The following is a 15,782-nucleotide window of genomic DNA, read 5'->3' on the forward strand; positions in this document are numbered from 1 at the left end:
GCGACGATAAACGACTGCGACAGTCAAGGCGGGGTGCCGACTCTGAGCGCGAGGAGCGTGCTGTCCGAGAAGAGCGGAAGAGGACGACCCACTAGTAAGCGCTCGAGAGGGCGACCCATTACAGGCTTCCAACGCTTCGCTACAGTAGAATCGTAAATATGGGGAAGTATGTAGTTGTCATGTACTTTTTGAGCATTGAGGGCGTGGTAGTTTCCACAAGAGCACCAGTCAGTGGGATCCGTCTTTGGTACAAGATGCAGCAGCGACGCCCAAGCACTGCATAAGGGATGAATAATGGCAGGTTGCAGCATGTGCTCAAACACCCACATAGCGACAACTAGAGGCTCGCAAAGCAAGTGGGGAGGACGAGAAGAAAGTGGGGGACCACACTTGATGATGTGGTGAGTAACCATGTCGGTTAAGAGGCTTGTTCAAATTGCAAGGTGTTGTGACCTCGGGCAACTCGGCCACACTTCATTGCTACGGACTTGACGGCACGTGATTATGAATGCTGGTGGGGCAGTAAGCTCTCGATAGAAGTCGAAATGGTTGACGTACGGGTAGTGCCGTCGAGCCATTGGATTCGCATGCTGATGTCAAGGTTGTTGTCCATCCCAACCAATGATGGGATGGACAATGTCAGTGATAAGAAGTATTAAGCGGACCGTGCAGCGTAATCCGATGTCAGTGGTAAGTGAACAAAGCCTGTATATTTCAGGATGGGGGCACTACACTAACCTGAGCGCCCATGTCAATGAAGAAACGTATGCCCACAATCTTGTTCGAAAAGGCTCTGTTATACTCTGACGGTGCACACACACGCTGTGGTTAAGGTAGGTCGGGTGAAAATGGTAATGCCGTGCCAGGCCTCAGTGGGGCTGCCCCACAGTCAAACTGGTTTCGATGCAGCTAGACCACCGTAATGGGAAATGTGCATGTGCAGTAAAGCGAAAGCGCATTGCCTCAGCTGTCAGGACCCATGAAACAACCCGCGAAACAGGTTCCTGTCCCCACGAGACGAGCGTGGCCCCATGCACCTGGTGCAAAATTTTGATGGAGCTATTTGGAGCCGGGTGATGTCCAAGCGCTATTCATGCAGAACTATCGATGGTACTATTGATACCATCGATAGTTCAGTCACTATCGAACTATCTGTGGTAAAAAAGACTATCGATAGTGCTATCGATAATAAGTGTGATAGTATTACCGACAGTATAAAATCAACTGCGCGAACTCATTGCAGCATAAACTTGGTTCCCCAAGTGTGTGGAACAGGAGGAGCAGGCTGAAGGGCAAGAAAAGCTTGCGCTCCTTCACCAGAATTCTATGCTAACACATGACAATTAAGTTAAATTATTCAGGTGTACAGGAAATGAGATCGCTACCTTTGACGATACTGTGCGGCTTCAGATTTATATTATATTTCGTGATTTCAATGTAAAAATATCAAGAACTAGGTTTTTTTAATCGTAAGGTGTAAGTGGTAACTTTTGAATATAAGTTTATTGATGGACATATTCCTGCATTTTCACTGCTGAAATAATTTTATTTCGCGGAAAAATTTCCCATAAATTAAGTAAACTGATTATTGCTGATAGTAGGCTATCGCAAATGCTTTTTGGCAATATCACCGGCCAGCAACAGCAAAATTATTCACAGCACTATTAACAGGATAACGTCAAAGAGCTCGTTTCGCAGAAATTCCGGTGTCAGTCTCAGCGTCATTGGTTGTGAGCGAAAAATCCATGTTGTCCGTGACCAAGAAATTGAGAAAGCTACAAATAAAATAAGTAATAAAAAACTTCAGTTCGAGTGGAAATTGAACCCAAGCCTTCTGCTTGGCAAGCAGGTGTTCTACCACAGAGCTATGCCATTGCTTGAAACTGCTTCAGAAAAAAAAAAACACCATGAATGTCATGTAGTGGGAGGAGTCTCCTTAACGCATTTAATATTGCGTGGCAGAAGCGTAGAATCACGCCAGGCATCAGAACATGTAAATTGGGCAACGAGCGGGTGTTTTGAGAGCCCACCCATTACAAAGCGCTCAGACATATTTAATCATCATCAGCAGCAAAAGCGTCAACAAAGTGAGCAGCTGCGTAGGTACGCGTGTTGCATTACGGGCGCATAGTGGGCCCTTCGGTGATTCGCAAAAGGAAGAATTATGGTGCAGTGGGCACTTCACAACTGTACTTGCACTAGGAATTCTAGGATAGTTTGAAACGGCCAATGTTAGGTGCACAGACGTTCGTTTTCTTGTGGCACGGTTGAGGCATCCACCGAGAACAGAAATGAGGCTAGCAGTTGAGGAGGCGATGTGCATGGGGCCCGATTGCACTGTCACGTTCTACTCTTGAAGGTGAAGCTCAAGCGTCCTCCAAGTTTTCGATAGTAATGTCGGCAGTACCGACGGTACTATCGATTGCACTGTCAATAATAATATCGATAGTTTATCGATAGTAGTACTATCGATAGTTCATTTACAATATCGATAGTTAAAAAAAAACTATCAATGCTATCGATAGTCAGTGTGCTGATAGTTTTGCATCACTACCAAGCGCGCCAGCAGCCGTTGCTCACGTCGGCGGTTCGGAGCTGCTAGACTCTAGAGGGTGGCTGTGATGGAAAGAATGTGCCATAGTGTGGACCTAGGGCCGTTCGCCAAGGAACGCAGTCGAGCCATGAGTGCACTCACACAAACAAATATGCTTATAGGTAAAAAAATGCAACTCTTAATGAAATATTACTTAAATCTTAAGTGTGGTCTAACACATGCAGTCCTATTAGCTGCATTAGATGTCTCTAGGAATGAGAATGTCTCTCGCCGTGTTTTGTCTGGTTTGGGGCCGGTTGGGGAGTCGACGCTGATTTCTCTGAGTTGATGCGTTGTCTGGGTCGTCGAAGTCGTGGCCGTGTGTCGGCCCAAGCCATAGCACGGCTTTCTGCCACAGCAGCAGCGGTACGGGCCAGCCTGGTAGCTCAGCAGCAGAGTAGCTTCAGCTACTACGCTCGTCCCGGCAGAACACTGGGGCCGGGCCAGCCACGTGGAACTGCAGCGGGAACAGCGGCCCACAGCACACCGGAACTGGAACAGCTTCTAGGAATGGCAGCCAGAACCGTGGCACCTTGCCTGACTGCTGGGCCAGTCACCCAGCAGGAGTACAGGCCCCATTTGCCGGTTGGCCAGCTGTTGAGAATGGCAGCCGGAACAGCGGCACATAGCCTGATCCCTGGGCCATTCACTCAGCAGGAGCAGAGGAACAGTACAGCGCCAAAAGGACGTCGCCTAGCTGCCTGGAACAAATGTCCAGCTGAGAACCATCTGCCCTCGAACGCTGTCACGCGCTTCCTGCTACCATTACGCGCGGTCTTCGTTGTCTTCTCTGGTTATCGCTCAGTTTTCGTTTCGCTCTTCTACCCTATATCACAGTGGCACTTTGCCAATGTGATGTCGCCGTGCTGTGCGTGCACAGTACGTTGGGGTATATCAGCGCCTTAATAGAGTATAGTGAGTAGGTGGCCAGATTGAGGGGAAGGGTCACATGCGTTTTGGTACAGGGTGGTGTGCACCTCCTAGCACAATGTGCAAAACGCAGGTGATACCAGCAGGGTTGCTAAAGCTGAGGAGTCCTTGACCACGTCTCACAAGAAGACAATGAAGCGCGCAGACTTGGAAGAGCTTCTTCAAGCTGGGGCATTATGTGCTGCTTGACTGTACATAACAGCACCAAGCACCTCTGCTTCCTGTGTTTACCTTATCAGACTGTTGCAATGGGCACAAATGTGTTCACTAATATAAGGCGGTCTCTGTTGATGCATTTGTCTAGCAGAAACTACGAGCACGCCATCTTGTCAGCCGCATGCTGACAATGATACCGCTGCTAAATTATCCGTGACTTCGCTCCCAAGTACTAAAGCCAGCTTCATGTCGCCTTGATGTATCATCTGATTAGCCTGCACTATGATCTCGTGAATAGCTGTGGTAACCGTAAACATAGAATGCCACTTACATACCGTTAGTACAAAGATCGATAAGTAGCATGCAGTTTGACGTAAATGTACTGCCCCCATCAGTCAAAGCAGTAATTTACGAATTCATTGTTTCAGCAGATCAAAGACAAGTGCACCGAAGCGTGCAAAGTGAGACTTTGTTATGACCTCATTTTTGTATCACTTTCTTAAAATTGCTTTTTTTTTTGTATGAGTTGTGTTCAAAAAGTTTTCTTTTTTCCAATGTAAACCAATGAAATGTGTGATGCTTCCGCTGGTAGAAATATAGAGGGGACATTCATGCACATGCGTGAATTTTTTTCGCCAGCAGAAAGCATCAGTTGCTGGCATTCAGCCCATGAGTGAGGATATTTAGCGTGCGCTTGTCATATTCCAGTAAGTTGTAATAAGTGATGGAACAACATGGCCAGTGATATTGTATCACATTTTTCTAGAACCTTGGCAGTGCCCAAGCGGAAACCATTCACCAGATTCAAGAGGCTTTACACCGCTTCAAATGAGGTGCAACTGCTTCAAAGATGGCCATACATCAGTGGACAGCGAACAGCGTTCAGGCAGACTCTTATGGAGCCGAAATGAGAATGTCTTTGAACAAGTGCGACTTAAACCATAGAGGATCGTCACATCACAGTCCGAAAACTTGCGAACGAGATAGGTGTAAGCATTGGATCAGGTCATAAAATTTTGACATAAGAATACGGGCATAAGGAGAGTGTCTGCAAAATTAAAGCCAAAAGTGCTAACGATTGAGCAAAACAAAACTCCGTCTGGAAAACATTCCCGTGATTCGTCAGGCTGCCTGCTCCGTGTGACTTTTGGCTGTTTCTCACGCTGAAAGTGCCACTGAATAGAAGCCGACTTGAGCCAGCATGAGGAAGAAACAAGAACTTGAAGCCGTCATTGCCCTTTTGACAGCTTTGGCAGATCACTACTCGGGGGAAGGCACTTAGCACCTTATGATGTCGTCTTCGTAGTGAAACCTAACAATTTGCCAAAGACGGATCAAAGTAAAACGGTAGAAGTTAAGAACATTACCTAGTGACTAAAGACATATCCAAGCAGCTGCATTAATGTTGGGACCCTGTGTGTATGTTGGCATGATAAAGTGATCAAGATGGGGCATTTCTAATCTAATTTTTGCATTTATTGTGCCATAAAACTGCCCGCAGCTACGTATTGCCTTAGCTATAGCATCTTATCCCAATGGCGTTGTTCTCATGGATTCACAGAGCGCCTGTCACAAGCTCAATGAAGGGTTGATTTAGAAGCTATGGTAATCACTGCTCACTAAGCATCCACCTATCCAGGCCTCAGTCATGTGGTTCCCCACTCACCTGGAACCACCAGGAGGAAACGAAGTGGCTCATAGGCATGCGCCCGATCTCTTCTACGCCAGGCATTTCTTCCAGAGGACAGTGCAGGGTGCTGTGGCTGAGTAGTTTCAATGATGAATGCCAGCTTTCTTGAACCGCATAGACAGGCCAGGCAAGCTCATCCACTGCCACATAAATCTCTTAATAGGATGGAAGAAAACACTCTTGGCTAGATTACACCAGTGGTACCCGACACTATACTCTCGGAAGTGCCAGCACAGTTGAGAGGTAGCCAGCTTATACCACATGGTTTGGGCATGCCAATTCAACACCAACGTTGACCCTATTCCGAAACCCTAGTTAACGCTGCTGTGAATTATGACGCTGACCGTCAGCGCTGGCTGGTGGAGAGGGCCAGCACAGCAGCCATAACTAGTGGATTTCCAGACTAGGCAGCCAACCACATGCTAGATTCTGCTTAAATAAAGGTGTTTTCGATCAGTCAATCTGAAAAGGTTATAGCGTAGAAAATCTTACTTGGCATGCTGCACTGCGTCCTTGAAAGCCCCTGAATTTTGGCCTTCAAAACTTGTACGAACGCTGTTTTAACAACGAAAGTTGTTTCTGCCTGTTTAATTTTTTTCTTGTCTTAGCTTGGATCCATAGCACCAGAAACTACTCCCCATTTGGAGACCAGCGATCTTGCATTTTAGGCGCTGTCTCGGTGTATACCAAAACAGACAGAGTAAAGTGCCTCAAGAAGAAGATAATGTTTGATGAAGAGAAAGGAGGAGACGTCGCTATTCCTACCGGGGGTTAGGGGAAAAGGGAGGGAATGAGAAAGAGGGAGGTATGATGACAGGTGGCTATGGTGTAGTGCAATGAGTCAGTGTACACACCGTCCTGCGTGGGGACTTTGAAGGCCGTAGCTGGGGAAACACAGCGCAAAAGAGGACGAAGGAACGCAGTACACTGGACGAGCACCCGGGGAAACTCAGTGCTCCTCCATTGTACTGTGTTCCTTCGTCCTCGTCCTCTTTTGCGCTGTGTTTCCCCAGCTAAGCATGTACCAGCTCGCCCAAGTCAAAGTCTTGCTGAAGGCTGTAGACTACCAGTCTTGCGATGGCAACTTGATCACATATGTCACACGACTCATCCCTGCCTTCCTGTCGCAGGCCGTATCAAGCAGCTGGCCAACTTGGCCCTCCTCGTGCTGGTGCTGGGCGCCGTCTACACGCATGCCGCCCTGCGAGACAAGTTTGAGCGCATGGCGCCCTCCATCGTGTTCAGCCTTATGCTAGGATGTCGCCTGGTTGTCTTCTACCAGGTGCAGGGCCGCGAGCGCAAGAAGCAAGCCCTCCACGCCACGAGCTCCTCCGCGGTGGCCGCAGCAGTGGCTGCCCAGCAGTCTCAGGAAGCAGCCGCGAGACCCAAGGTCGACTGAACCCAAGGTCGGCTGGGCCCGTTGTTCGGTAGTGGTCACTTGTGCACGCGTTCTCGGGCATGATTGGGCGCGATTACTTTTTATGCAGTACGGCGGTCACGGATTGAGACGCGACAATTTAGGGCTAACTTACGGAAGTACTTTCGTTACCGCCGTCTTCAGCTGGTGTCATATTGGCGTAATTTTGATTCGAACACTTACACCGGAGCCAACATTGCCTTTAGCGCCCAGTTTCGTAGTCACATGACATAGTTGTCGAGCGATTGCGCGTACTAGTCATTTGACTAAAAGATTTGATGTCGCGTTTCAATCTGTGAGCACTGTGCTTCGATACCTTGTTATAACTGAAGTTGCATCGGAAATTACAATACAGTCATACGATGTTACAACTAAGTGGTTGCGGCATTCAAAATATGTCATTATAAAAGTTGCATTGTTATAAAGTTCATGCCCCACAATAGTCACAACATAGTCAGTACGTAAGGAATTCCTCGTTATTCTGTTGTAGAGATTTTCGTGGTGGAGGCATTGAACTGTATCTTTAGTACATTTGATATTCATTGTAAGCATAAAGGCTGATATTGTCAGATGCAGTTCTAAAGGTTCATGAATTGACCACGGAGTTGGCGGCCATCTGCAAATTGCAATGTCGCAAATATACATGCAGCGGATATCGCCTTCTATTACTGCATAAGTGTGGCACGTTTTTTTTCTTTGTCATCCCATCTTATATGTATCAGAAGAACTCGCATTGTTTTAATGTGAAGCTGTTGAACGAAGAGTTTAGACACCTGGCTATGGGTATATTACCACATTTTGTTGTTAACATTTACAAAGTGATTCTACAAAAAGTGGTAGGTTTCAATCGCATTTCCCTGAAGAACACTTGCTAAACACAAAATTACTTTTCTTTTTGATAAAATTTGAGCACTGTGAATCTCCGCTTGTAGATCACGCATGGTTGCTGTTTGAGCGCACAGATGGAACTGAGTTATATTGAGATATCTTTCGGAGGAAACGTACAAGTTGTAAAAAACAGTAACGGCACGTAGCCTTGCCCAACGAATCAAGACAAGCATTTAATTCTGTAAGCCATCAGCGAAGAAACTGGCTGATGCTGATAGAAGTCAATACTATAGTGTACAGATAGCCTAGGGCATCCAAATATTTATTGTAGTCTCTTGCTTTACGGCAGCTAAAGCCCGGTGATGCGTCAGCCTCGCATTTTCATTGCTTTCCGTACGTGTCTTGCTTCCGTCGGCAGCCAATTTACAATTAGTGCACCATATTTACTTTTCTTGGCTGTAACCTTGTGCAAGCTTAAGCAAGCGCACATTTTTGAACTAGTCATCTGATGGCAAACAAATAGTCTTTTATTTATAAATAATAGCATTTATGAAAGCATCTTCTGAATGTCAGCTTATTACAGTCGTGAGCATTGGCCGTGGCATGGTCACCATAAGAATTCAAAAGGGTCACGGTGTGCCCACCTAAGTGAAATGTAAACTGCAAAAAGGTAAAAGAAAAGTTAAATACGCATTGATTGTTCAGCCATCTCAGTGATTGTCATATCATACTATATCGTTTCTCTTCACAAGGGGTATACACTGCTCCAGACAGTGGGCCTTCCTCCATGCTATCATTGACATTGGATTTCTGGCACTGCACTACACTTTTTGACGCTGTCCAGTGGTGTTTTTGACGCATTTAGGAGCATGGTAGGCAGCAGGCGACAGAATCCTTTAGCCCACCAGTGTACTTGGTGGTCCAGTATTTCTGAAACAGAAACAAGTGCTGTGGTTTCACTCGAGATCGGTCCTTCTGAGTTACGGACATTCCTACGATGAGCATGTAATGTCGTTTAGCTGTGCTTTCATTGTTGAGCATGTGCCACTCGGCCCTCGGTCATGACAAGTCGTATCTCTCTGGTGGCGTGTCCCAAACGATGCCGAACGCTGCAGCGACGTACACAACTCTGCTCTTTAGGACGTTCTTTTAGAGATCGGGCGCCCTCGATTGAATTGTGAGCGACAGAACTTTTGTAGGGTGCAAGTTTTGCAAGACAGCTTCATTTCCCCTCAGTTCAAGGGTAGAGTCTTGCTCTGCATGCTACTTTGAGCTAAAGCTTCACTGCGTAACCGAGTCCTCAACGCATGTACAGTCACTGTTGAAAGTTTACCACGAGTCTCAGGAAAAATCTGAATATTCCCGCTGCTTCAGCAGGCAGCCTTGAATTTCGATTTCTGGCCTGTTCTAAAACGCACTAACAATGTGTGCTGTGCAGTTCGACCGAATGCAGTCACAAATTGCTGGGAAATTAAAAGCTTTCCCAGACCTGGTCGTCTCTGAACTTCTGACGCCAACTGTACTTGTTTCTTTCTGTGCATCAGTGTTTATGAGCCCACGAGAATAAGGAGCCTCGCTCCCTCGTTCTTTGAAAGGATGCACATTTTCTGGTGGCACGAGCACGACAGTACGTCTGGTTTGCATGGGCCATCAATAGGTCCGGCCACATGTTTAGAGACACTGAAATTTATGTCAAAGACTTTTCATGTGTGTGCATCACTGCACTACTGCCTTCGTTCTGAGAGACTGGCTTGCATCTTTTATGTTAGGCACTTTTAACCACTGTTAGGCTAACCACTAGTCAGATCAGGAGGGTGGCAAAAAATTATTGCTGATGTATACGAATCCGAGCAACTCATGCACTCTGAAGACCGCAAAGCTGTGTAGGAGATATGTCACAAATCTAAGACGGTGCTTTATGTGAGGTCCCACATGAGGACTGGCGATGACGGGCTGCGGTCTTCTGGATTAGCAGCAGGCACCATCACTCACTGGCGAGCCTCTAGATCATGGGTTCTCAAACTGGGTTCCATGGAACCCAGGGTTTCTGTGAAGGACGTTTTAGGGTTCCACGATTGGTCAGAACGAATGTGACCCGCTCCTGTTTTACCCCCATCAGCACTTACTTTATTTACTTAGACAAGAAAATTTGTATTGCATATTGCATTTAACAGAGCCATCGCGTGTTGCATTCGCACATCAGGTGCCTGCGAGTAGCAAAGAGACCCATGTGGTAGCAGACCCATCGTCTAGTGTGTGCCATGAAATTTTCACGATTTGCAGACCCGCGGTGACAGAGTACGCGGAGCGCTGGTAATTCATGCTCGTGAGTGCAGTTTGTAACTGTCCAGGGTATTATCATACTTGACGTCATCCTCAATTCGGTACGTGAATCCATCTGCCTAGACTGGACACAGAAGCTTGTTCGGCATTGCTGATCCATGTCTGAGCAACAGGCGAGTGGCTACTTCATTGCCTTGAGCTGAAGCTTATTCATCTTAGAAGTTTACGTATGTACAGCCATATTTTGTGAAAAAAATATGTAGTTCAGAGAGGCAACTGTGTTCGCAAAGCTGGAACAATAATGTGAAATACGAAATTACGTATTTTAAACTCTTGAAACATTCTTTCAAGATGAAACTTTTGTGTGCGTTAATTTTGAGGTGAAATCTTGATTACTAGGAGAGAAAAGGAAGACCAATTTTCGGTTTGCCGAATCTCTTCACGAAGGCTCATTGTGATGTGGATTTCAGTATCATTTTTTATATGTTAAACGTGTATGTTACTTCATAAATTCGCTCTTAGATACATTGCGCTAGTTCAGTGTTACTGATGAATGGTTAACAAGGCTGGAGTGCAGACTAACCCTCCAGGGTGGTCTAGTGGCTATATTGTGCTCGACTGCTGACCCGAAGGTAGCAGGATCGAATCCCGGCCGCCGTGGCCGCATTTCGATAGAGATGAAATGCTAGGTGCACGTTAACCCTTTGTGGGTTTGCCTATACTTTTGATGTGATGATATAAAAACTGGCTGTGGTGTATTCATATAAGCTACCAAGAAATAGTATAAAACAAATTTCATCAAAATCAAGCCAGTAGTTTACTGAAAAAAAAAAAGTGGGACATATATGTCCAACTGACTCATGAGAGTGGTTTCAAAAAGTGGGAAAACACTGTCCCACTGTCTCATGAAGGCAACATCTCGAGATTGCATCAACGGGTATTTGGCATGGAAACGGCCGAAGTAAGTCGCACAGGGTATCAATTCTCAAGTGGTGCTAGGGAAAGTTGTGCGGACCTCATTTCCAGCAGTAGAGCACCACCTGCACCTGCGCCTCTTGCGAGCCTTCATAGTGCCGTGGTCTGTTCCTGTAAAGCTTACTTCACCGCACACACCAACGATTTTTTTTGTCCATTTGCCTGTCCTTGCTTTGGCTGTCGAAATTTTCGAGTACGCCTCTTGTCCCTGAATATGTGCCTACTTTTCAAGAGTTATACGATATCAAGGAAAAGTATTTCCACGCACGAATATCCGCAATTACGCTGAGGAATGAGCGTGGCAGTTTTGTTGGGGATTGTGTTTCGATGCATTTATCGGTCAAGTTATTGCGAAAATTTACAAAAGAACGTGATGACTGGAAGCTAAAATCACCTCTCTGAAAAACCAGAAAAAGAGGAAATTATCCGGCGTGTTTAGATTGGTAGGTTCTTTCTATCTGGAAGAAGAGGAAAATTCAGAACCTATCATAAAAAAATTTGTGTCGAAATTCAGCACCATTTTAACACAACTTCCGCCCTTCGAAAGTGTGGTAAAAGATTTTTCCTCGAGAATACGAAGACATAGGTAAGATATGAGTGACTTATCGTTGCGCTAATTGCAACGGGGGATGTGGGAGTTGTGGAAAAGTTGGGTGTATGTGTCCCACTGTCCCAAAAAGGGTTAAAGAAACCCAGGTGGTTGAAATTTCTAGGGCCCTCTACTACAGCGTCTCATAATCACATCATGGGTTTGGGATGTAAAACCCCAACAATTATTGCGGAGTGCAGACTGTCAAAATTCATGACGTAACCTTACCACAGGAGATTCACCATGTGACTGCCAGAGTTCTGAATTGCTTTACATCCTTAAAAAAATCCATGTATATGTCTTTATGTATTGTCACTGTTTATGTCATTGTGCCATATTTTACCTGTTAATTGTTCATCTTCAATCAGCCGCTGTCTTTAACCTTAAGTCATGTAAGTGCATTTCTATAGCAGTCTCAGGCACCATGCATTGTGCTGACAGAACTTTGCAGTTGTGTTTGCAGACGCTAAACTTCTACATTCTGGAAATGATGGCCTCTCTATTAAATATAAAGTTAACTTCATATTAAGGTATGTACTTCATGGACATGAACACCTTCAGAGGACACAGCAGTATTGTTTTAAAGTGTCAAATAGAATATAGCTAAGTGGTACGTAAGAACTGGTAGCAAGACTTGCAGCAATTAGCAAGACTAACACTTCTAGTTTTGTATATAATTAATTATTTCTATAAATATTTAAACAATTGTAATGAAGGAAAACTTTTAATACCGAAAAATTCTGGCTATTCCGACTCATAAAGTGTTGCATTCCATTTACTTCCATTCCATTCTTGAAAGTGTGTGTTCCTTTTTTTCTGTTTTTATATGATCTTACAAGCTTTTATTTCCTATGGCAGTATTCACATCGTGTATGCTAAGGTGTCAGCACTGCAACTTGAAAGCACTTCATTAGTTTTTTTTATTGCTACATTGAGTCACAGCGAACCTCATTGAGCAACTAGCTCTAAACAGACTACTGATCGGACCCAAGTTCTGAACACATGCTCGTTACATGACTCGAGGATTACAATGTTTAGTTCCTTGCGCTAATGATGCGGAGCATGCGCACAAAGCATAGGACATGCATCAAAACGTGTTTGTTGTACATAACGTTTACAAACGTCAGTGCATAATCACTCCTCGTTGCACACAATTTTGACTATGTACTAAAAGGGCCTTCATGTGGGGTAAGTGAGATCCAAGGGCATGTACATCCGGCAGTCCAGAAACCACAGTTCTCACAAAGAAAATTCTTTGCTATTCCTTTTTTCGTACTGTACTTGTACTGGTGTGTGCTACTTAAGATTTTAGCCTGCACATTTGAGTAGTGGTGTGAAAAGTTCCAGCTTTTGTGTTTTGTGCATACGCTACATCTTTGTGATAGAAGTTAGCAAAGCAGCAGTAACAAGTAGAACTTTTTGTTGGGCTAGTTGGCGCATGTTTAACGGAAGGAATAAGGCGTAAACAAGAACACAAGAAGTGACATGGACGAATGTGTTCATCCATTGTCACTTTTTGTGTTCTTGTTTACGCCTTATTCCTTCCGTTAAACGGCAGTAGCATGTTAGACCACATGCCAGTGCTGCGAAACAATAGTCTTTGCACAAATGATGACTTACAACTTTTTGAAAGAGTGAAAAAGGCAAATTCGGGTTAGGATATTATAGACATTGACTGCATTGTACTGCAGCTACAGTTATAATTGTTTATCACTTAGCAACGATCACATTTCATTTCAACGTAAGCAAAAACCCAGCCTTGAAGCTTTTTAGAAACTATTAATTCTTGTAAAAGTAGTACATAAAAGCACCGTGCAGTGTATAAAAATGGGTGCATGGCAGTTGCAGTGTAGCTTTGGTGTCGATAAAGAAAGTTCGGCCTGTCATTTTCTTCATTAATAACTAGCGTTGCCATACGATGGGAGTGCAGGTAATACTAAACCTGAGACAACATTCCGCCAGTGCAAGATTACTCTTGCGTGCCTCGTTAACGTCTGTTCTTCGAACTTATGCAAGTTTTTCCACTGGAGTACGGCACCATGAAAGATTATCACTGTGTGTGTGAATGCACTCGTCATCGCATAGAAGTGTATTTCAAGCTTGAAAGTTTCAACGTTCACATATACTTGCAGTATACATCTCGTCACTTCTTAAAAGCGTCACACTAGCTTAGTGCATGTAACAAGGCGTGTGCTTGTGTAATGGCGTACTGAACAGTGAATCTCACCTGTTTGTGACACAATGTTCACATGCTTCTGTCGATTTCATGGTGGGCTGCACCAAAATCTCTCCCGTTTTTTTTCCTATCCTTTTCTTGTTTTATCGGGGGATCCGTTTTATTTCGTAGAAGGCACATACTGTCCGGAGTAACTGCTTTCTCTTGTAACTTGTAACGAGTGTCACAGAAATTCGGTGAGATCGTGTTGAATTTATTCTTGGAGTCATACCTGACGAGTTAAGAGAAAAAAAAATTCTAGTGGTGCCAGAATATAAGTGCTGCACTTTCTGCACTCTGAAAAGCAACAAAATGTCTTTTTTTTTTTGTCTGAGTGACAGTTTCTTCTGTGCCTTTCATTACGATGGCGACACCTATGGCAGAAGTGATGCTTCCCACGGCACTGTTGCAACCATACAGCGGATGAGATGCGTGCCTTCCATCATCCGCAAGAGGGCGAAATTCTTAAATGGGCCAAGTTCTGCATTTAGCTTAACTGCTTGTTTGAAAGCTGCAGTTCAGGGGTGTTAAAGCAACTTTGTTTTTTTAATATTCACTTTTCTTTTCCCGCGTCCTTTGTGCTTGAGCAGCGCGCAGCAACTTTCTAGCTGCTTGCTGTTTTTCCTGTGGCATTCCAATGTTTTGCTATCGCATTCATTGCTTCGCCCTTGAGGCGAAACTGTGACTTTTTTTTAATATTCTTGAAAAACTGCAGTAATAGCCAGGCTGCTGACACTTAGAAGCAATAACATTGCTGTGAATTCTTTGTCACATATTTCTACCGCTGTTTATCCTTGTACTCGCATGCGCCTAGCTTCTGCAGGCCTTTGGGAAGATATGAAATACACCCAAACCTCATTATAACAAAGTCACATCTGCCACAAAAATAACTTCGTTATATCCGAAAATTCGTTATAAACGTTTATTTTTAACACTGTAGCTATGACCAGACTATTCTTCATTTACTTCGTTATAACCAATAATTCGTTATATCCGTGTTCGTTATAGCGAGGTTTGAGTGTACGCGTTTTGAAGCTTGAGTTGTGGGAAGTGCTATCCGGTCGTTCATCGTTGATGTGGTGGTGCAGGTTTAAGCGCACATTTGTGTGACAGTTTCACACACTCTTTGACCGCTTGCGTCGCGAACTGTAAGCAGCGTTGACTTTCTTGAATGATGAACGTTGGAAGTAATTGCGCTTCCGCGAGATTTCGAATCGATGCTTAAGCGCTGATGTTGCACTTGCGGAAGTTGGCACCAGAGGTGGAGAGAGTGCACATCGCTTTCATATCTTTTGGCCGTTGAAAATACACACAGTCTATGTACAAACGTATTATAGAACTATGTACTGACGTGACGTTTTCAACTTGTCAATAGCAATGAATTAAATAAAGTCTAGGCCCTCTGAACTACAGGACGAACTGTCAACATCAGAGCACCGTAGCAATTTACTGATTAAGGGGAGATGCTACTAGAAAAAAACGTTTCTTTAATCTGTAGCCTAGGGCAATGAAATTTTAGCTGTTTACATAGTTTTTTATGCTGATAATAAATATGTAATCAGTTTTATAGTAAGTTGCATAGTTTTCATTTTGTACCACGACAATGTGTAAAATATAGCTGTTTTTGTGCACACTTTTTCTGTCACTAAACTTTTATGGTTAACAGCCATTAGTGGCTCATATTGTTCCACATTAACTGTAGAATGCAAATAATAGAATGTAGAAAGTGTGTATAAGACATATTAATGTACAAGAGAAATTATAATATGAGAAGTCTCAAAATGCTTAGCCAATACTAATTGCTTACCCTAAGTTCGTAATAATTATATAAGTGATATCAGGTTTTGAAGGAGATAATTGCACTCTTCACATCTTAAGGAATGTGTGGGAAAAATTTCGTTCCGATCTGGCCATCAGAAGTACCAAAAACGTGATGTCCAAACTCAAGAAGTTGCCCGAAATTGCATGTCGAGAAAAATGCATTTTAAAGGTAGAAATGAAAGCTGATCTATGTGGCAAAGATATGCTTTTTAAAATTATTTCTTCCATCATGAGAGCTTGCAAATCATGGTTATTTTGAACATGTGGCTTTGATGAATTCCTCAT

At 44.2% G+C, this 15,782-nt stretch overlaps 1 protein-coding gene across 1 annotated transcript in view; it reads left to right on the forward strand.

Moving 5' to 3' along the window:
- The window catches only part of LOC119396002 (novel acetylcholine receptor chaperone), a 33,355-nt gene extending 18,363 nt beyond the window's left edge, over nt 1–14,992 (forward strand). Inside the window, exon 3 of the mRNA XM_037663027.2 lies at nt 6,500–14,992. Coding sequence (XP_037518955.1) covers nt 6,500–6,768 — 269 coding nt within the window. The 3' untranslated portion in view covers nt 6,769–14,992. The remainder of the gene's footprint in view (nt 1–6,499) is intronic.
- The last annotated feature ends 790 nt before the right edge of the window (nt 14,993–15,782 follow it).

Source organism: Rhipicephalus sanguineus, chromosome 6 (genome assembly GCF_013339695.2).
Source record: "Rhipicephalus sanguineus isolate Rsan-2018 chromosome 6, BIME_Rsan_1.4, whole genome shotgun sequence".
Classification (NCBI taxonomy): Eukaryota; Metazoa; Arthropoda; class Arachnida; order Ixodida; family Ixodidae; genus Rhipicephalus; species Rhipicephalus sanguineus.